Below are 22,898 nucleotides of genomic sequence, written 5' to 3'. Positions count from 1 at the left end.
GCCAAAGCAGGTAAGTTAGTGATGTGTTTTAGGGCCAGCCTGAGGGGGGGAAAAAGGCACAGCCAACACAGATCAGTGTCTTATCACATCAGCTGCTGCAGATCTAACCCAAGGAAAACACAGTATGGAGGACATATGGAATTAGGGCAGTTTTTCTCCTTTGTACTTCCAGGTCAGCCCTAGCACTTGCAGTGCGAAATCTAATCAAGGTGCCAGTGGGTTAGGAACAAGGAAGAAAGAGCCAGAAGTCTGGCTACCTGGTAAGCCACAAGAAACAAATCCCCTGCAAAGGGCATCCGTGAGTGTGACGGGAGTGAGACCACCAGAGTTTATTTAACACAGCCTCTATGTAGGCAGCAAGGATGGGAAATGAAGGAGCGATTCATGTGCACCCTCTCTAAGCGAATTCACTGCTAGGGAAGGCACCAGTCTGGCCGCAACAGAGTATGAAAGCCCCTACTGTGCTCAGCCAACAAGGGCAGCATATAGAGAGAAGGAGCCAAGCTCCCCTCCCCATGCCATGCTTCACCCTGCCAGACACACACTGCTTCTCACGAAGAAGAGAGGACTGCTGAGAAAATGGACACTCGATCTTTTTTGGCCATTCAGTCCTTCGCCTGGCTGCTGAGACAGCAAACAAAAGACCCAGTTGAGCACAGCGATTGCAGGGAGTTTCCACGTTACACATTCTCTGCGATAAGACAGGCAACTTGTGTCAGAGAGGAATGGAGCAGAGCTGAAGGGTCCTGCTTTATGGTAAGCATCTTCTGAATCAGTGACCAAATAGCTTGAACACACCACCAGGGCATCAAGACAGCATTATTTATTTTTTCTGGAGATGACCCAGGTAATAGGGAGCAATTTTATTTCCTTCCTGTTAAAGCCCGATAGCCAGTCCTTGCTGGCTGGCTGTATCACCCACGTGAATCATTACAGCGAGCCTGGAATTCACTGTGCAGCAGTATCTCCTGCATAAGCCCTCACAACACAATGCCCACAGGTTGTAAGAGTGAAAAAGGATGAATTTCAAGCTGCTAGATGCATATCCCCACCTATCTCCCCGACATCCACTGCAAGGGCTCCCCTGATACAGATGGGAGACAGGCTGCATCCCATGGGATGACAGCCAGTGGGGAACTGGAACCCCTCAGCCTGAAGACTTACTGATAGTAAGGCTGTCGTTGAGCTTGAAGCTGCAGAGTACCTGGTCGATATTTCTTGCATGATAAAAACCATTGCCTCTTACCACAACTTGAAAGGATTCTGTAAGTAAAAGCACAGAAGAGTTATGAGAAATAGCTCAAATACAGCATTTCCTTCGACAGTGGTCTGAAGTACTACATGACAACAGCTGTTCTCCACCCTGTGTCTGAATCAAAGTGTCCACGCTGACACTCAGTACTCAGCAGCAATAGCCAAGAGTATTATAGTGACACTGGTGCTTTGCAGAGCAACATTCATCTCGAGGGTGCTCCCACAAGCATCCCACAGACCCTCAGTGCCTCAAAGATGCCACAGCAACACTGCGAGCCTGACTTGGCTGATGGTATCTCATGGTTCCTCCACAGCTTTGGGTGCAGATACCTTCTGTAATCACAAGCACCAGGCTTTCCTCTTTTCTTCCCAGCAGATCACACTCTGCTCTCAAGCAGCAGCAGCTGCTCTGTTCAGTAAGACATGGACAAACAGGACTGCCCTCCTTGCCCCACCATGAAACAGAGGGGAAGGGTTTGTATCTGGCACAAGCCCTGGTGAAAGTCTTCCAGCATGTACAAGAACTGAACCTGTGTATAGCCCTGCTAGCATCTGCTGCATGTTTCTTACTTCTCCATAGCAAGGTTTTAAAACTATTATTAGTTCTATTATTTGTATTTATTAGTAAATATTAGTAACAACCTCCATGGGTAACACTTCTTCCCAGGACTCTGACAATACCTGGACACCCATCTAAAATTTATTTTTGTCTCTTGATTTTATAGAAAAGCAGCTTGATGTAATATAATTACAGTTAGATCCTCCCCCTCTCCCCCCATACTAAATCTTAAAAGGCAGCAACCACAAAGACTTCACTGAGAGCTATTTCAGTGGTTTTAAAAAAATGCAAAAAAAAAAAAAAAAGACTTTCAAAACAAAAAGGTAAAAACTACATCTAGAGGTCTAGTCTTGTCAGGACAGGTTACCCCTCCTGCTCTTCTTTTCCCATCACTGCCGTTCTGCACAGTCACTTGTGAGAACTGACTTTGGAATAACCTGCCCATCAACACAAGCTGACAATTGAGTTTCAATCCCAGACTTGCAGGGAAATGCAGACAGCTGGTACAGGATTTGGTTGTTGCTGTTGAGAAGTCTGCCCCTTCAAATGCTCCTGAGCATTAACATGTTCTGGGTGACGGTCTGTTGAAATGGCTAATTCCATTTAATTTTGTGCCCTGGCTCTGGCTGCGTCCTTTTCTTCCTTAGTTACTGTCAGCTCGTAGATTGCAGCTTTTGACAAGACAGCAAAGGGAAAAAGGTCAGCACTGAAATAACTGGGCAGCGCTGGCAGCGAGATGGTAGGTTGGAGCTGGTGTGCGCTGGCTGCGCTGTCGGCTTCGCTTCTGTGACTCCGATGAGAAGCTGACGGCTTGCATCCACACCTGGAAGTTGATGTGGCCAGTAGGATGCCACATCCAACAAAACCTTTCAATCACATCCACGTACCGTAAGCATAATCAAAGCAATGATGCTGTCAAACAGGATATGAGGCACCTCCACTGCGGCACTGATAGCCTGTTTACAGGCTGCATGTCTTGGTCACTTTAAATCAGAGGGAAGAGAAAGGACCCAACTCCGTTTCTCCACAGTGGGGATGACAAATTTGCAGGGTCAAAAAGCATTAAGCATCAGATAGCTGTCATAACGCGACTAGATCAATTTGTAAACGGACTCACTGGATAGCTTTGTCACAGAGAGCCAGAGCCCCAGTAGGAATTGTCGTAATTCAGCCGCAACCACATGGAAATCGTTTCATCAGCAATTTACTAAACCTCTGGCAAATCAAAAATGAAGCTGAGAACACCAGTAATCAGCACAGTGGTAATTATGAGCTGCAAGAATAATTGTGAGCTGCAAGAATAATTGTGAGGAGTAGGTCAGTCTGCTCTAATCCCCAATAAAGACTGGCTTCCACCGAGCAACACAAAGCCTGTGTGCTTTCATACCAGATTCTAGAAATAAGTAATAATGTTGAATAAAATCGACACTGATTCCCCCCTCCTTACTCAGATAATATGCACACAAGAAATGCACAGATAGATTGACATTTCAAGGCTATAAACAAGCAAGCTGCTTTGCTGGAGAATGTCACAATATGTCACTTCCAAAAAAACATAAGTATTTTTTGATCAAAATTTTGAAATGCAGATTTTAATTGTATATATTTTTTTAAAAAGAATAAAATTCCTCACTAAAAAAAGAAGGGGGACAAACCTTACATTTCTACAAACTGTTATGTTCCAATTTTCACCCAGCTCTAAATGCACAGTATACATATTTTCCTATAGGATTTAATGACCATGTGATCTTATTTCTTACCTATATATTACCAATAAACTATATTCATGATTACCTAAATGTAACGTGCATTCAAATTTTTAGATTACTTCAGACACCTCAGGACTTTTCTCTGTTGAAGTCCAAATAATAAACGTTAAAAAGTCACATTACATATAGAAAAGAACTATTAAATGACTGTCCAGTGAACTGAACTCAGGATCTGGATTCACACTACCATGAAAAAGTTGTTCAATCCAAGGGGATCCCTTCCAGGAGACAATGGTGCTCACAGCTATAAAGACAAACCTCTGGCTCTGCTGAAGTACATGGGATTGCTCAAGATAATAAAGCCAAGCACAAGCATAAGTATTTGCAGCCACGTCCTGTAAAACTCTTGCAGTTCATTTCAGGTATGGCTTGCAGGACTAAGCCCGTAGTAAAAACTATTATGATCCCAATTCTTGGTGTTAAAGACCATTTAACCCACATGTTGACAGCTTGCACCACTTAGACCTGCACTTGCTGCTTCCTCCTATTTTAAGCAAACCTTCAAGCACCTGAGATCCACATCTTCATGCCCTGGTGATTCAGCAACATGCTTTGCCCTGAGCCCACCTTTGCTGAATGATGTTTTCAGCAGGGACAGAACAAACCCCAGAATTTAAGCATCCTGCTGAGTTAGCAGAATACACAGACTGCTCCAGGCTGATGTGTACTGGTTTTGTTTGAGAGCTATGAAGATGCTGAAAAATACTGATAGATGCAAGTAATATATAAAAAAAGAAAAAACTATTTTAAATACATTTTAATTATACTTGTGACAAACTAGTAAGCTTAGCAAACCTGGCAAAAATAAATAAAATGGTTTGAGCTCAGTCAAGAACTGAGCTGGTTTGTTTTTCAAAACTGTTTTGCCCTTTTTGCTGAAAGATGTCAAAAAATTCCAAAATGAAAGATGTCAAAAGGTTCCAAAAATCATATAATCACAGAACGGTTTGGGTTGGAGGGGACCTTAAAAACCATCTAACTCCAAACCCCCTGCCATGGACAGGGACACCAAAGGCAAACTTTTTCCTGAAAAGGCAAGCACTTAAGCACTCTTTTAAGATATTTTCAAATTGAAAATTTGAAGAAAATGTTTTCAAATTCTATTCTTTGATATGCTTAACATTATGCCAAATCACTACTGGAGCTGTCACACTTTCACCTGGTTAAAAGCAGTTTTTGATAAGCAAGAGAACTTGCAGTAAGTTGTTACGCAAAAAAAAAAATGCCTGTTATACAGCAAGAAAAATTTTTGCCATAAAATAAAAAAGCTTTGAAGTTGTTTTTGATTAATTCTGCAGAATTTGCAAAGGAGATTTTTAAAAGCAAAATTATTCCTTTTTGAAATTTTCCACAGATTTTTTATGACAAACATCTGTTCCACACTTACATGTTTAAGAGTAGTTCAAAAGATACGAGGATATTTTGTTCTAAATTTAAATACTAAGGGCAAGATCATACTGCGATTGACATGTGGAAGTGAGCGAACAATTTCTCTTTTGTGCTATTTAATAGATTTTTCCTGAACTTCTTATTTTGTATCCTGCATTTGTATGCACTCTTTTTTCAGTGGATGAGGAAGTGAACACAAGACATGAACATCAGATCTAAATAACCATGCCATAAACTATACTGCCCAGCAAACTTAAGGTGTCACTCTCTCTCTGCTGCAATAGTCTCTCAAGTAGGCAAAAAAATAGCAAGCTGCTAACGTAAACAGAACAAATACGAGTTAAATTTACCAGACAGAAAAGGCACGAAGTTATCAGCAGCTCCTCTTGCGATTCTTCACATTTGCCTGGACCCTAATAGTTCTTTCAGTGCGAGTAAGTAAAACACTAATGCTTCAGAAAATGTCGGGTGTCTTGGCCTATGCAGTTAGCTAATTACATCTGGTTCAATAACCCTGAAGTTTCTGTGACTGTTCTGCAAAATCTTGTTCTAACTGCTGACAAGCCCTAGCAGATCTGAGGAACGCAATCTTTCCAGAAATTTGTGAGACGTTAGGCACTAAGATAGCCTCTGGCAGTCTGACTTTGTATCACTTTTGTCTCCTCCTTCTGTTGAATGTTTTAAAGAGCAGTATCCCCAGATCTCCCAGTACTCTTTCAGAGAGTTCTCCAAGCCAGTGTTTAGAGGCTACCTGTGTATTGACAACAGCTCCTTCTCAAGCTCAGAAGGGATGCACAAGGCTTCAAATGCAGCCCCAGGGGATCTCTCCAACACATCCACAGGCTTCATCTCTGACACTACATCAGGTAGTTTCTGACATTTCAGTGTCATTTGTTTGCCTTACCACACTGTTCTTGTGGAAGCTTACCTCCTGCACAAACACTGGATGGCTCAGCTGCTAGGATCTCAATGCAAGATTTCTTGAGAATCTGTAAGATTTAGGCACAGACATTTTTGGTGATCTTTTTATCTATGCTTTATTAGCACAGTAACGAGTACCTTTTTTTAGGTTTCAGAATAGCCAACTTACTGAATCAATGGTTCCTCTAAGGGCATAAAAGCCTCCCGTAACTGGAAAAACATGATCGATGCTGTCAGCAATTGTTGACAGCTGCAAAGAAAGACAATCATAAATCATGAGGAAAATAAAATTACAGTGAATAAAACTGGGCCCCTTCATACTTGCTAAAAGACATCATACTGACACGAAATGATTTATGCCTCAAGTAATTAAATAAATGCCTTCAACTGATGCTGTTATTTCTGCACTAGTGTAACAAAAACAAAACAAGAAGCAAGCAAGCAAGATTACCTGAGTTTCATTGAAGTCTTTCACTCCAACACAATAAACAATAGCTCCAAAGCTTCTGGCTCTGTTGGCCTACATGAGAAAAAAAGACAGTAAGTGCAAAGCCATATAATCTGTAGAGCCAAAACAGTAAATGCCTACACTTGAGCTAGTTTAGGTAAACATGAAGGTGACTTACTTCTTGTTCTGCATAATAAAACTGAACATCTTGCAACTCTCCATCCGTCAGAGCAATAATCACACTAGCAGTCCGAACTCCTACATGGACAACAGTTAACAGAGCATATACAGATGACACAAGATTGAACAATGAAAGTAAGCGAAGTGATGCATGTCTCGTTGCTGACAAAAATACAAAACCACAAGGCCAGACTCTCCGCCTGATCTGTATGGACTTTATTGGAGATGCACTGATCTACCCCAGCTGAAGGTCAGATGCACGGCAACATGCAACAAGCAGGAACCTACGCGCTTCCATCACACAGAAGCAGCACTTAAGGGCGAGTACTGCTCTGGCAAGGTCCATGCACAAACTTTGTCCTGTGTAAAACGCAGTATCTGGCCAAGGCTATATGTAGACCCTTCACATGGAGAAATGGCAAAATGGAAAATACTTCTCGAGAAGAGCATTGGCCAAAGACTGCTGGTATGAGACCTCTGCAAGAGGACCTTTCCTGCCACCCTGCCTTCCCCTCCACCAGGTTTTAAAGCAGCAACCCCACTGAACACAGCACAAAAAGGTGCTTCCATAGGGGGATTCAGTTCTACTTCTCATGCAACAAAAGGTGTTAGGTGAAGTTCATAGGATTTCTGAGAGTAAAAAAACGCAAGACCAGGTCCACTGGAGAAAATTCATGTCTTGTGCTAAGCCATTTCATGTCCCAGATAAGCTTATATGAAAAGAAAGAATGCACACTTCCGACAGCTATAAAAGTAATGTGGTATAGAATACAATATGACCTAGAAAAATGCAAGATATTAAAAATTTAATCCCAAATAATACGCAAACTATGGTTCAACACACCATTCTACTTCAATAGTTCTCACTAATGCATGCACACATTACTTTCAGGGAAGTATTTATTATTTTATCAGAATAATCTGGTACAGTTTCAAGTGTCTTTCCCCATACTGTCTGAAACTAAAGACTGATTAGCTTTGACAGGTTTCTTATGCCATGCAGTCCTTCCCATGTCATGTCAACACAGACATAAAACCTTAAAAGTGACCTGCAACTTTGGAGGGGAAAAAAGCTTGGATTCCCATATTCATCATTTTTTTCTGCTGAGGATGCTTGAAAAAGGCCATAAAGAATCTGAACTTTGTTTTCTTCTGAATTCGTTTCTTTCCCAATACTTTATTTTATGAATCCAGATGTCATCTACTCCTTTTTCCTTCCTAATCAACTTAGCTAGGAACTAAGCAACTACTCTCTATCTATTAGGAAGAAGTAAAATAGTTCTCTTGAGCTCATCAAAACTCTTGATTTGTCTGGTAGAAGCATGTGAGAAGCCATACAAAAAAGTTGCTGCTGAAGACTCCACATGCACACCCTGTTTTATTAAAAGGCATTGATAGATCTTCCAAAGAGGCCATCTATCCACAAATGGAAAAAAGCTAATTTCAGGGTGCAAACTAGGCATAAAGTGCTCAGTTCAACTTCTTAGGCCCTTTTTTTCCCCCCCACAGAAAAAAGCACAAATGCATTTCCCTCTCCAAGTTTAGCAAAAAATTGCATAACAAACTCAGATTCCGATCCTAACTTTTTCACACTGATGGAAAAAATCTCCAGCTGATCACACTCATACCTATGCTAACAAGAAGTAGAATCTGGGGGAATGAAGCAGACAGGGCTGAGTTCATCAGGACAGAGCAGGGAAAGGAGATGAAGGTGTTCCTGTCCCCTAGATGCGGTACAGGCAGCTCCGGCTGCAATGCTCTGGTCTGTATTCTGCACTGGGTCAGATCTGGGATTATAATGGTCTCCTCTGGTCTTAATAAACCATGAATCATGCATCTGAAAGTAGGGCTGTAGTCAAAATGGAATGCAACGATTGTGTAACACCAGTCCCTTCTCCAACACTTCTTTCAGCGGGTTTACTGCAGGTCACACAAAGAACACCATCACCCCTGTCTTTTCCATGCAGATATGTAACAATTGATAAGCAATGCCTACCTCCATAGGTTTCATGGTAAATCTGCTCATTTGCCTGCAACAAATTTTGGAACATTATTAGCTCTTAAGTGCAGAAGAAGAAAGGAAATCAAAGTTTGTATATATAAATCGAAGGAGGTGCTGTGGTGTGTACCCTTTTAAATCCTTCATGCATGAAGGTGTCTCCTCCAGGCACTTCATACTGAAGAATTTCAAGTCCTCGTCTTATGGCTTCCCTTTGGATTAAAAAAAAGAATTTTATTAAGAGGTAGTTTTCCCTTCCCCCTTTTCCCCACCCATGAGATATTCCTGTAACACACCTAGATCACACATCCTGTCAATACATGGCACAAAGTACACACACACCAGCTAAAGCACTGGTAAAACCAAGATTAAAAAACAGTTTTGACATGAGCTGAGCACCCACGGAAGCACAAAACCAGGCATATGATACAATGCTAGGGTTAATACATTTTTAAGGGTGAAATGCTGACACTGCTCCCTCACTCTGCTATATTGTCAGCCAGAAAAAGACTGAATTAGAGCAAATGCCAGATATTGAACACTGACAAACTGCAGATGGAATGAGAATTTAAAAGCTTATGGCCCTGTCATGAAAATAGGATGACTAAAAGCTCATTATTCAATCAATCATCAGGACAGTTGGGATTAAGACTTTTCCATTATAAAGACAGAGGCCAGAAAACATGAAAATAGGATGGGAATGGGAGTTTCCTGTCCCATACCAGAGGCTCAAACCTCCTCAGGCTGTTTCCTGGTACAAGAGTAATTTGGACACCATCACTCCTGGTGCATAGCTTCCTACTTCACAAAGAAACACCTGGAAACTAAGAGGATCACTCAGGGAAATTAAAACTAGTTTTCCTGATTACTTAAAGATTCACAGCCATAAATACAGGGGAAACAGGAGTATGTGGGATTAAGGTAAAAATCAGGGGTTGGGATTAGGGACATCCATTGGGCATAAAGCACACTTTTACACTTCTGAAATATAAAATGAGCTGAAAAAGCACACTTGGGAGATCCAACAACGAACAACAGTTTAGAACAAGGAACATTTTAATACCACATTCAATGCTATTTTCCTATTTGAAAATAGCAAATCTCCCCTGTGAAAAGTAAAGAAGTTTGACCTCTGTCTTCTAGATAGACAACAGAGGCCTGAGGACTTGATTGTGAAGGTGGCAACAAGAATTTTGCTCTGGCCTAAGTCTCTCCTAAAAAGGCTGTGGTCTGGCTGCACAGTGGCAAAGCACCTCTAGCACAGGTGTTGTCCAAAGGCAGGGATGTGACAGCCTGGCAGATAACACTCCAGCACCATTGGTACAACTGCTGCTGGCATCAAGCACGTACCTGAGCTGATGCCACACTGAGGACTGACACAGAGCTCTGCATCCTGGTTTTGGGGCCACTCATTGAGAGTGGCTTGAGAGGAGGGGTGGAGGGAGTTTCTGGATGAAAACTGGGAAGTACTTGCCTGTTTTCTGTTAATTTCATGATTGTAGTGCCTCGTGAAGAAAAAACGATGAAAGACATGCGCAGCATTGGACTGAAACAGAAGAACAAGCCAGATCCACGTCTCATACACATTACTTCAGCAGATTTTCATTTCATAAGGAGTGAATGAGAAATAATGCATGAACATGTGTATGTGTACATATACATAATCAATTTTAAAATACCATCTAAGAAAGCTTTACCTTATAAACTTCTCCGCCAGGCTTTCCACAAAAGAGTAAATCTCTGTCCAATGATTTCTGACACTTCCAGATCTGTATACAAAACATAATGGATTACCTTCATCGTATTTCACAGTGAAATTCCTTGTATCACTCTGAATTTTAAGACTGGGATACTCTGGAGGTGGCTAGGGACACAACCTGGACAGAGGTCTATGGAGATGAGGCAGCTAGCTCTGGTGAGACTTCTACAGCAGTTGTGCTGGAAGTGGTAACAGAACAATTATTACAAAACCCACTGACCTAAACACAAGTAGAAATATTTATTTTTTTTTAACATTTGTTACATAAAATATTTATAAAATGAATTGAACTACAAGAAAATACTTGACATTGCTAAATCATCTGCTAACAGACTATTTACTTTCCTAGAGCACAGCTCTGCTCTTGCAGCCACACAAAGTCCGGACTGGTCTTTGACCCTCCCAGAACGCGTGGGAGAACGTTTCCATGAATTACTGTTTGTTTCAAAAGAAAAAGCTTTTGAAGTAATTCAGAGGGGGAAAGGCAGTACTAATAGCTAACACGCAGCACTAGCGTTCTGGAGAGTCGATCCCTGCCTGTTACAGACTTCCTGTGAAAACTTGGGCAATAAGTTATATGCACAAACTTAGGGGTTTTTGCTCCCATTCCTGATCCATAAACTGCATTACTCACACTCCCTGGCTTTTCTCAGTTTGGTCTTACATTCTCAGGGACCCCAGCAGTCTTGTGGGACTCAGAGCCCTGCATGCAGCAAATCTACAGTGCAGTTGATTTGCACTTTATGGATCTATGGCATACACTTCCAAGCCACTTGAAAGGCTACAAAACATGAGAAGTCAGTGGTGTGAAAAGCCCTCCCTAGGTGGTGTTTATGAATGAATGGCTCATTCACTTGGCTTGCAAGGTGAATGCCTGCATCAAGTGTCTTGGGCACAAGCAGAGAGATGAATAATGCAGCAGCATGTCCTGAAGGATCACAGAGGCTTAGATGCAAGAACTAAAATACTTCTGAAATGTAACTACTGAAGAAGTAAGAAACAAATTTTTGCCTTAGGTTTCCCCTAACTGCCATTAGACATTTTTCTGTGTAAATGTATTAGAAAAGGGAAACAAATTGCAGTTCTGCTATGGGTTTTCAAAGCAATCCTATGTCTACCCCTATACACCAGGTACGGATCAGCAAAGAGAAGTCCATGCGTGTAGTGCAATATGGCACTGCATGCCTTGCAGCAGTGCTGGTGGGCTGAAGGAGAGCAAAGAAAGGGATAAGGACCATAAAGGGACCACTGAGGTATTTAAACTTGAATAAGCCTGCCTGCGTGCTTTGATGCTACTTTTCTGGAGAAGTGGTGACTCATTCACAGAACAAACTGGTTATCTAAGAATGAAGAAATTAAATTGCCAGACAGCAAGGGAGGGCAACAAAGCACCAGAAATGGATCAAACTGAGGACTGCTCAGTCTCCAATTTGTGTGTCAGTCAATGGATGAGCCACGTTCACATATTTGTGAACAGTGCCAAGGAAAGGTGATGGCATTACTAGCAAACAAGCCATTTTCTTATCATAAAAATGTATGTAATTCACATAGGCATGGATTAAGGAGTGCTTTTTCAAAAGGGATCTGAGGCAGTCCAACGCCTATAATTCTCTAGGATTCTTCTGAAAGTCCCAGACTAAGCCTCCAAGTTGGCTGAACTCAGATTTACCTTGAACCTAAGCAAGGTTCAAGGTATCAAGATCTATGCATTTAGAGCTTCCAACTTTTACTTTTAAGTTCTCCCCCCTACCTCACGCAGAGATGACACTTTTCAGTTTCTCTCTGAGCTTGCTATCCCATTTCAGTTCCATTCTTGCAGTTTCCAACAGGGTTATTTCTTTATACAGAACGCCAGTTTCCTACTCAGAAAACACCGATCTATTTTGGATGAGGTATCAAATTTCTACTGCCAGCTGCAGAGGTAATGATGCAATCCAAAAAAGAAAGTAGCAACTAATTCTCTTCATAATGGCAACAAATCATCATTTCCAGTACCTTCTTAGAACTCTGAATTGCTTTTTCTTTTTTTTTTTTCTTCCCCTTTCTCCTCTCACATACCTAATTTTTAGGCAAAGAACAGCTTGATAAAACAACAGACACTGACAATTTAAGAAAGTTGTAAATCATTAACGGTGGAAAAACACAAACACAGTACAAATGCACATATAACCTTAATACTATGCACTTCCTATGCACTCTGATAACCTTAAATATAACAAAATACCCCGTCTTGGAAAGCGCAAGTGGTGTTAAGAGTAACAAGAAGTGGCTGTAATAAATCTATACGTACCCACCCCTGAAAAGCTAAGGATGCCTGTCAAGCGCTAGTCCTTGCAGGAAGCATACTGTCACAGAGCTACAACCCTGCTGAGCAGAGGCACTTCAGGGCAGCAGGGGGTCTCCTCCTCCACTGGGAGGAATTCTGCACCCACACATGGCTTATATCTTGTCTGTCAGCTGGGAAGCATCAAAGCAAGACAGAAGCCCTAGCAAGAAAGTTTTACTGTTTCCAAATCTTATATGAAGAGGGCCAGGGAAGTGGTCAGCACTTAACTACTTCCTCCATCACACTCCTCCAGACCCGGGTGTTGTCCTGTTGATAGCGATGCTCAAGCACAACCAATGCTGGTAATGTCAAAGCCCTCAAGAACCAGAGGTGGCCTGGCTTACAAAAGGACATGATTTCCCCTCCTTGCCCCTCAAATTCCTCTCTAAATTGGCCACTTTAATGACAGAATAATGAAAATTTCCAACTATAAAATGCAATTTTACTGTATATAGCTTTGCTAAGCTATATACTAAGCTGCCCACTACTGTCAAATAGTACTCCCAGTACTGACAGAAACAGAAGCAGCCCAGCACTATGGAAAATACTGAGACATTTCACTGCTTTCTGCATCTTAGCTTTAATACCACAAAATCCCTTTGTGCTGGCAGCACAAACTAACATGCTATGCTGCGTGGCTGGATGGAACTAGGAAGCTTTTGCTTCTCCATGGCAAGTGGGAGGCTGTGACTTAAACCCCTCCAAGCATACTCTTAGCTCGTTTCTGACAATTGTCAATGCTTGAAAGACACACGCATTTTCAACTCCACCGTTCCTGAGCCTAGAGTAAGCATGAGGTCTTTCATACTCTCTGCACCACAGATTATTCCTGGACATCTTCACAGCCTGATTTTTACAGCAGTTTTGGTGCCTTTGTCATTTCTTTTAGTCCTATGATAACTGAGAAAAAAGTAATTCCTGTTAACCAGCTTACTGGTGCTAATAGGAGCCTCAGACAAAGCTGGCACGTTGTCCCAGTAACCAACCATCATCAGTAACCAACCACAAACAGATTCATTGCCTGGCCTGTTTGGTCACTCCTGTAAGATTTCAGGGGAGCACCGAAGACTTCTGAATAAGGAAAGCATCAGCCAAATATGGCTCAGCCCGGTGCAGAAAGCACACTGGGTGCAAGTCACATGCTCGGCCACCCTCACCAGCAGCTTGGGGAAGCCATGTGGCAGCAACACAGCCAGGGAACCCTACACACTCTGCAGAGCATCCAGTCAGAGACTTCTGTGGGCAATGAGCCACTGCTTACAGGCGGCTCACGCGCCCTCCAGGGCCAGGCAGGAAGGCAAGGCCTCAGTCCTCGGAGGTTACACGATTCTCATGGTGAAGGCAAACACAGAGCAACAGACAGCTGCTGCAGAGAGCCAGAATGCTGCAGAGGACATGTTAGTGGCTGCTTCTGCTGCCAGCTCGCTGGGCCGAGTCTGGAGCAAATCCAGCAGAATTCCCCCAGGTCCATACCTAAGGAACTGGGATCAGAATTGGGCCCAGCCAGAGCCGAAAACCCACAGGAGCTGTTTGCTGGGAGCTCGCTCCCCAGTGCCGAAGCTCACTTCCCATTACAAACGAGACAAAGAGAGGAGTCAGCAAACCACAACATAGGAAAGAATGCGCTCCCTGCCTCATGGCCCGCGTTGAGGAGCAGCTGCTGCTCCTGCTGCCGTTTTCCTGAATTTCGCATTGCTACTGCTGGATGGGAGGGGAAAAGAGGAGGCTGGTAAGTATTTCTGGGGGCGGAAGGAAGTGATGTGATCGCAGGCCTCGATTCTGCTCCTGCTTACTTTGGAGTGACTCCTTGCAACTTAGCAGAGCTCTGCACCAGTGTAAAAAAACACAATGAGTGGTGTCAGAGTTGTGTCTGGCCCTTGCTGATGGCACAGCACGAGCTGGGCTGGAGTCAGCCCCTTCTGTCCTAGCAGGCCCCAGAGGGGGTAGAAGCTGGAGGCAGAGAAGCCGAGCAGTACAACCTGACACCCAGGCCGTCACACTCTGCCCTGCTACTTCAGGGTCACATCTGAGGTGTCTGTCCCAGGACATAAGTGATCCATGGTTAGAGCTAAACTCACTGCCAGGAGCCCACTGTGCTGCAATACACCTCAGACCTGCAGCTCTGCAGTGAGAGTTAATACCCAGGCACTACCCAAACCGCCCATGTTTATATTACCACACACACACACAGAGCAGGCAGCAGGACTCAAAGCCTCAAACAGGAGAGGGAAACCCCTTGAAAATGAGGAGCTGCCCCTTGTCCTACATTTCACACACCCCCAACATTTGCCTGTCTCTTACTAATTAACTGATTGCAGCTATTTCAGAGATCCCAGTGGGAAAAAAATAAAATAAAAATAAAAAAAACAAAACAAAACCATAAACCTGTTATTACTGATTCTGGGTTCAGTTTGAGTGTGGTGTCAGGAGAATAAAACAGCTATCAAGTTTGCTGGTCCCTATAAGTATCCCCTTGAGCTAATGGTGGCCTTGCATACAGCCCTTTGCTCAGAAATAAGGCAGTTTGTTGTTATTTGGAGAGAGCTCTTTGTGGCCACAACCACATTGCAGACAACAGGAGAATTCTTGCACATGGCTAATAATGGCTCTGCAATAAAAGCAAACCCTGGGGCATCTAGTTTGTTGTGGCTTCAGACATGCATGCACATGTTCATCCATCCCTCGCCTCTCTTCTTGTGAGCCAGCAGAGCATTCAAAGTGACAAGGGCCCTCCTCTCTCAAACAATGCTTCTTGCAAGCATGGAAGGGACCTTCAGCGGGTGATTCATCCAGGCTAGGAAGAACTAGTTTATATTATCTGCTCCAAAGGCAATTAGAAATACTGGCAGAAATGGCCACTCCAAAGCAGCCCTCGCTGCAAAGTACTTACAATATTAATGGACAAGACAGGAGAGGGGAGGAGAAAGATATGGAGAAGCAGCTAGGAAACAGATTTCATAGTCCTAGGTCAGTGCACCAAACACAGGACTCTAAAGTACTTGAATCCAAAAGGTTTTTTATGACCAAAACCATTAATTTACAGATGGCTTTTCTCCTATAAAACTACTGACAAGATTTGAACCAACATCACTGACTTACGTAAATCATCCCTCAAAACACCACCCATTGCTCCTGCTGTCTAATCTACAAATCCTGTCCCCCTGCGTTACAGCTCATGACACACCCAGCCACCTGAGGAGCACACTGCAAGGTAGAATTCGAAGGCTCTCTTGGACTGCATCCAACCACTTCAGACCTCCCAGGAAAGCTCCAGCGCTGCTCTGAGCAGCACCAAACCTGGAGGACCTGGTCTCAGTATGCCAGTCCTGTTGAACACAACACAGGGAGCAAAGCAGAGCCCTCAGTCCCAGTCAGGCCGCAGCACTCGTAACAAGGTGCAAGCAGTTAACTGGGAGCAGGGAAGCAAGGCTCTGGCGCTGTCAAGAGCTCACAGGAGTCACTTCATTGTCTCCCTGTTTGAGATGAAAAGGTTTGGTGTTACTACACCTTGTAACAACTCAGACTGCATTGCATGCCAACATTTGGCCTGCAAGCTTCATTACAAAAGTAATGAAATTCTCAAACACTGAGCACAAGCAAACTGAAACCCTAGGTCAGGGGGAATCTTACAGTTTACTTCCTTGGCTCAAGCCCCAAATAAATCAGATATAATTACATGCCTAAATAGACTGCAAATGACAAGCTGCCATGCCTTTTTCTTCCTGTTAACTGTACACATTTTATGTCGAATAACTGCTACCCATTAGCGTTGTCTTGGGTTTAACAAAGAATTTTTTCTTGGTGCAGGAGGAAGGGAATTCTTCCCTTCCAAAAGGCAAATCTGGCAGAATAATATCAGACAAAATGCAAACAAATAAAGCCTGGTTCCAATAACATAGGTATGTCTGAAGCTGAATAAAAGTTTCCTTTGGAACATTCCATACAATTATACCTGGTTGTAAGGAAATCCCAACACTGGCTGCAACATAACCACAACAAAGGAAGATACAAAGGCAAAATACCAACAGACTATGTTTTGAAAACAATAAAGAATATTGCTTACAGGCAGTTGGAGACTATGAGAGGTGTCATGTAGATGATGAGTTTACATTATAAAGGGGAAAAGAAGTCAGAAAAGGAAAAGATACAGACACTAGACAACCATTTTTAAATATATACGGCAGTCAATGAAGTCTTAAGGAAAAAACCTGATACTTCTACTCTGACAGTGAGTCCTCTCAATCTTGATATGCAGTTTACCTGCATCTGGTCTCAAATCTTACAACGAACTTAGGTCTGGCTGCAACAGGCAGATATCCTTGCTCACCAAATGGAGTTCAGCAGTGTTTAAAGTTAGAAGTGAAATATGATATTTTTCAAAAGCAATGGAGTGAGGTGACAGAACACATGTTCAGGCACCTATCTCTGCCAGCACTCCAATTTCTGACCACAACATTGTTAGCCACAGGCCTCCACTCCTCATGCCCTGTGTAGCACCCATGCACAGAACTGCATCGGTCCAAGACACCACAGAGAAGAGCTGCAGGAACTCCCAGGGCCAGCTCTGCCCCAACACTGGGGGACTGGGACCGTGTGAATGCAGGGAGGAAGGCAGAGGGCTGCAGTGAGAGCATAAAGCCAAAACTACTTGCTCTCACCAGTGCTTGTAATTCATGATTTTCACGAGTGCTAAATTCATTCAAAAAATTGGCAAGGAAATTGTGCATTCTTGGGAGGATAGGAGCAAAACGTGTTTACTGGACTCTTTTCTTTGTTTGCTTTAAATAAGGCATATGGGGGGAGGGGGGAATAATCTGGAGATCATCAATGCACTATACTTGCCTTAAAGTGATTAAAAACCTGGTCCAGAATAGCAGCTACTGAAATGCCTTTTGTTCTGATGGCTTTCTGGCTTGGCTAAAATTTGAGGAAGTATCAGCTCATTTCCCACCCAGCAAACTTCCACAGAACAACTGTTTTTTCAAGGTGAAGTGCCCAGGGGGAATTACCAAGAAAAAAAAAAAAAGAGGAGACATGGAAGTTAATTTCCCATCTAATCAGCAGAGATTGTGTTCTCCTGCACCAGTTCCCTACCCAGTGATGCTGACCTATGGAGACTGGCTTAGCAAGGGTAAAGGAAGGTATCTGCAAAACGGATTACAAGGGAGAAGGCTCAACTGGTTACACTGTGCTGATGTCTTTAGCAAAGTTGCTGCTATAAGCACAGGAGGAGCAGCAAAACTGATGTGAAAAGCAAGACTGTTGGGGGCCCAAGAGACAGGAGTACTGTGAAAAGGGACTATCCACAAGTTCAGGGGGAAGATGAGAAAGGGTAGTTAGTCCAGCCCCCAAAAAAACAATCGCTGCTCTAAAAGAAAGCCAACCAGGGCCTTCAGACATTTGCACATCCATGGTCTGTGCTGTGGAAAAAGGAAACATTTTCTCAAGGAAGCACAGCTCATTTTTCCCTCAAAATCCAAACAATTTTAGCAAGCATCCCAGCAGGAAAAAAAATACTTTTGAGAATCTCACATTCTTGCTTACTCTCCCTCTTCCCCCTCCCCCCATTTTCCATCCTGACCTACAGTCAAAAAATAACCAAAAACCTTTCTTTGTATTTATTAAATACAGCAGCTCAGATCTGTCATATTAAGAATTGCCAGGAGCAAATATTTATGGCAGAGTTGGAAATCCTTTTAAAATCAGGACTTATATTTGTTGCACTAATCATAATGATGCCACCAGGCACGGTTATAATTAGAAAACACTAGAGGTCAGTCATCCTTTTTGCTGTGGAAGTGCGTTGCAATATGATTACAAACAACTGCTGGATGTTAACAGCAAGGCGGGGATGAAGAGGAAGCATTTACATACTCAAGCACAAGGATATCAATACAAGACCGGAATAGTCAAGCAGCTAAATACCTAAGAGGACATGTCCTCAGCAGTTCGGGATGGGACTGAAAGAAGTCCTTCAAGCACTTTGACAACTGAAGCAAGTGAAGCAACCAAAGCAAATGAAGAGTGCTCAGCTACCCATTTACTTGTTTTAACTTAATAGCTATGCTTGTTTAAAGATGAACATGAGGTCTTTGTTATCACCTGTGACGATCTTACCATATGCCACAGGAGAAATGGGTATACCAACAGCATGGTATATTGCTTTAACTCATGCACAGGGCTTCACTTGGCTGCAAACTGAAAAATCTCTGCTGCTTCAGTATAATACTTTGAAGCCTTCCACTACACATACAAATAAGCTCAAGCTTGCATAACTCAGAGTATGACATACAGACAGCACAATTTTGCAGACTCTAGGCAGCAGCTTCTGTAGCCAGCAAGTGTCCAGTTCTCATAGCTTCAAGAGATCTGCTCATTTAAGTATTCCTAGAGACGAGGCAAACCTACTGGGGCTCTGACACGGTCAGACAACCCTAAGGAGAACGGTAGCAGGTCTCCTTTCCACACATGCTGCTTTTCCCTTTCACCATGCCAGTTTCTTGGACATCCAAGGCTTAGTTCCACTGCTCTGATCTTGCCTCTCCTGTAAAGTTAATTTTAAGGGCTACAGTCAACTTCAGGAAGAGAAAAGCTGTAAGAATTCAGTGAGTTTCTCTTTCTAATTGGCACCATATACATTATACCGATAACTTCACAAGCAGATGATCTTTTCCCTCTGATGGTTGTTGCCTGCAGGATTAGATTCCCCACAGACTTTGCCTGGCAGAACAAAAAGAAAGTCATAACCCAATAAAGTCATTGCAGTAACACACAGTGCTTACATGCATAAGGAGAAAGGTTTGTCGTCTTCTTCCAGTTTGCCTCCTACAGATGAGAGATTACATCTTTCTATGGGGAAGCAAAAGCAGATTTAAAGTGATTTTGGTTCACCCAGGCTGACTTCACAGACAGGGTCAGTCATTCAGCTCAAGAGTGTGCTACAGGGTCACGGGATTAAAGCCTGGAGTTTTCACAGAATCAATGCTTCAATCCCATTGTTACACATCTAATTAAGACTTAATGCAGCTAGCTCCATAATGGCAAGGCACCAACAAAGGCGTGCAATGCCCCGGAGATGTGGGGATACCTACCAGTATACCAATGTTTTTCTTCTGTGGATTCTCCTGTCAGAAATTAGAGCCAGGATTCTTCCTGGATATGCATTAGCATGGATCCAACTGTAAAACGCATCCGCCCCATCTCCAGATTTGACCAGCTGCTTATAACTGGCTTCCTGCCTTCTCCCTACCAGGAATACCCTGACCCTTCTCAGCACTAATCTCTAGCTCCTTTCTAAAGAACTGTTCCAAGATCTGGAGTCTACCCACCTGCTGCTTCAACAAGTGCTCACGTTGTGCCAGATGTCACAGGATATATCTGGGACTAAACACCAGCAGCCAGCATGTACGCTGCCTCTAAGTACCATATGCATTGCGTTACAGCAGGAAAGCAGCATGGGACCTATGGCTCCTGAGATCTGCCACTCTAATATTACCCACGTGGATTGTAACGCAACCTCATCAAAGCCAGAAGCAACTTTGCAACTGCATTGCCACTGGCCTGTAGGAGTGGGAATGGATTCTAAATGGATTCTGTTTGAGCACCCAGGGGCTCGAATAACTTCTACTGCAACTTTTTACCCAAGACTTCTTTCAGCCTCTTGAAGGTTATAAAGACACAGTTTGCAACTGAAGCCAAAGAGAGCTTTCCCACTGGTACCTAAATGCATGACTTTTACACCATGATCAGGTCTGGTCTGCAGTGGAGTAATGTACAGAGCAGACAGCCCCTGGGCCAAGATGCAAGACCCATAGCCTACTAAAAGAAAACATGATTTTGTGTCCACAACACTGAAGAGGATCTTAATTGCACAACCAGCGTTCTATTGCTTGATGTACCTAACTCTGAGCAAGTTGCTTTGTTCTCTGCCTTGATTTCCCCAAATACAATTTGACTGAGAACAGCAGCCACCCCAGGAAAGTGCTTTCTGATCTACAGAAGAGAAGTAGCATAGTAATTCAGTGTGCTGATTGCTAGGGGTACACGATGATATTTTAGACAAGGAAATCACAAGGAAGAAGATATACCATGCCACAGAGAGAACCCATATCACGATCATCACATTTACTGTTACTGGGATCTCAGTAGAGGAAGTGGACAGAACAACAGTACCAGGTGCGCCTTGGAACTATGACAAGCATGAATTCGAGTGCTAATGCTAGCCCCTCACAGAGCTCCTTCTAGGCAGGAAGGCGCCTTCAGGAACAAGTTCAGTGAAATAATAAAAAAAAAAAAAAAAATCACCAAGGCCACTAGACAGTGTGTTAACACATCTTTTAGAACGGCAGACCATTTCTGGTAGTTTTCAGACCATTTTGCTCTAAAAGCAGAATCTTTACTAATGATGCTTTTCTCTTCTTCTGGAACATAGGGACTTGCTGGCTCCTGAGCGATGGTGGCTTTTTGCCTCACACCGGCTGTGCAGAAGGCCTGGTGGACCAAACAGTTCTCCCAGCTGGGAAACAGCACAATGCAGACTTAGTACCTGGCTTATGAGCAAGAATCACAAATATAAGGCTTCATTTTTCATAGTACCGTGTCACATCCTGTCACATAACCCAGGATGTGCTGGATAAGATGACCATCTCACTCACTGTATGCAGAAGACCAACAATTTACTCCTGGAGTGTAACCCTCGGTTGTCAAGCCAAAGCAGTGCACCAAGAAAAACAGAATTTTGGCCCTTCTGAGAACCACCTGTGGGTGCACTAATTTACCACTGACTTCACTGGTTCTTGCCGTAACGTGTCTATGAATGTGAGCTTAACCAAACCCTCAGGCCACATCTAAATTAGAATAGCGTGATATTAAAGAAAAGTGTTTGCCAACATATTTTAATAGATGTAACTCAGACATAGGTTTAGGCAATTCTAAAGAAGCTGATCAGAAACAAGTTTTATGAAACTATACCACAAGCATATGAAAAAGGCAATCATTACATACAAGCACTTGAACCTTAACTTTAGGTAGCTCTGCACAGGCTGCTCTGGCATGGCTTAATGCCACAGGTGGCATTTCAGCACTTCGCCAAAGCCCTGGCACCAGACTCCAGAAGTGCTGGGGGCACTGACCACTGTCCCCTCGAACCCAACACCCACAGCTCACACACCATGCAACCTGAAGGTGACCTGATCTCCTGGGTTCGCATGTGCGACTAGCCCACGATAAAGCACAGAGCTCCCCTAAATGCTGCACTTGAGAACCGCACAAGCTGGGGGGAGCAAAACTAAGCCCCCTGCCCCGCACATCGTGCTCGGCACCAGGGGAGACGGGGGGAAGGCACCCGAAGAGACCGGGGGAGGGGAAAACGACATCCCTGCTGATGCAAGGAGGCACTGAATAAACGTTTTTAAACGTGACTGTCACTTACTTGTCCAGAATGAAGTAGAGATCAAAGGCACCGTGACAGGAGCGCTGCTCTTCTTGCTCTTCTTCCTCCTCGGGCCGGGCGCAGGAGGTTAGGCTCCCGCTCGCCAGCAAGAAGCAGCACAAAAACGCTGCTTTCTCCACGCCGCTCCTGCAACTCGCCATCTTTTCCCTTCCTTAATTCTTCCTCCTCCCCCAGTCTCCCTCTGGCTGCCGACCTTACAGTCTCTTCGGAAGCGCCAAGGGAGGAGAAAAAAAAAATAAAAAGAAAAAAAAATAAAAACCACAAAAAACAACCTCACCACCACTAACTTCAAGATCTCAGCTCAGCCCCGCGGGCTCCGGACAGCCCTGCCCGCTGGCTCAGGGCTGGCTCAGGGCTGGGGGCTGAGCCCAGCCGGAGAGTCCCCAGAGCCCCGTCCCCATGCCCCGGCGCCTGCCCCCAGCGGCTCAGCCCCGGTCCCGCAGGGCGCAGAGCGGCTCCCCGCGCAAGGGCCGGCAGCAGGAAGGGGCAGAGGGAGGGGAGCAGCGGGGGGAGACAGGATCTTATGGGGGAAAGCTGAACCGGGACTTTCCTGTTCCGGGATACCGAGCGGGGAAAGGCTGCTGCGAGCGGGGGGACCGGGAGAAGGGAGGGAGGGGAGAGCCTCCCGTCCCGTCCCGTCCCGTCCCGTCCCGTCGTGTCCCTTCCTGGGCTGCTCCAGGGGAAGAGGGGGACCAGGTCACCGTGGGGGCGATGGGCATCATTGCAAAAACCTGGGAAAAAGCGGGGGCGAGGGGGGGGAGGACGTGGTGCGGGCACATGTGCGAAATTGAGTTGCAGGGGACGAGGGTAATTGCAAAGTTTCTTGCCTGGGGAGGGGCGAAA

The 22,898-nt window shown here is 44.0% G+C and overlaps 1 protein-coding gene across 1 annotated transcript in view; it reads right to left on the bottom strand.

The window, feature by feature from the left end:
- Window positions 1–22,624, bottom strand: part of ANTXRL (ANTXR like) — a 55,773-nt gene extending 33,149 nt beyond the window's left edge. The window contains exons 1-10 of the mRNA XM_035537844.2: window positions 22,035–22,624; window positions 10,217–10,288; window positions 9,994–10,065; window positions 8,650–8,731; window positions 8,517–8,550; window positions 6,519–6,598; window positions 6,344–6,412; window positions 6,062–6,142; window positions 5,900–5,960; window positions 1,165–1,263 (exon numbers count right to left, since the gene is read on the bottom strand). Of these exons, the coding sequence (XP_035393737.1) occupies window positions 1,165–1,263; window positions 5,900–5,960; window positions 6,062–6,142; window positions 6,344–6,412; window positions 6,519–6,598; window positions 8,517–8,550; window positions 8,650–8,731; window positions 9,994–10,065; window positions 10,217–10,288; window positions 22,035–22,195 (811 nt within the window). The 5' untranslated portion in view covers window positions 22,196–22,624. The remainder of the gene's footprint in view (window positions 1–1,164; window positions 1,264–5,899; window positions 5,961–6,061; window positions 6,143–6,343; window positions 6,413–6,518; window positions 6,599–8,516; window positions 8,551–8,649; window positions 8,732–9,993; window positions 10,066–10,216; window positions 10,289–22,034) is intronic.
- Between the last annotated feature and the right edge of the window lie 274 nt (window positions 22,625–22,898).

This window comes from Cygnus atratus, chromosome 7 (assembly GCF_013377495.2).
Source record: "Cygnus atratus isolate AKBS03 ecotype Queensland, Australia chromosome 7, CAtr_DNAZoo_HiC_assembly, whole genome shotgun sequence".
Classification (NCBI taxonomy): domain Eukaryota; kingdom Metazoa; phylum Chordata; class Aves; order Anseriformes; family Anatidae; genus Cygnus; species Cygnus atratus.
This window is presented reverse-complemented; position numbering and strand designations above follow the sequence as displayed.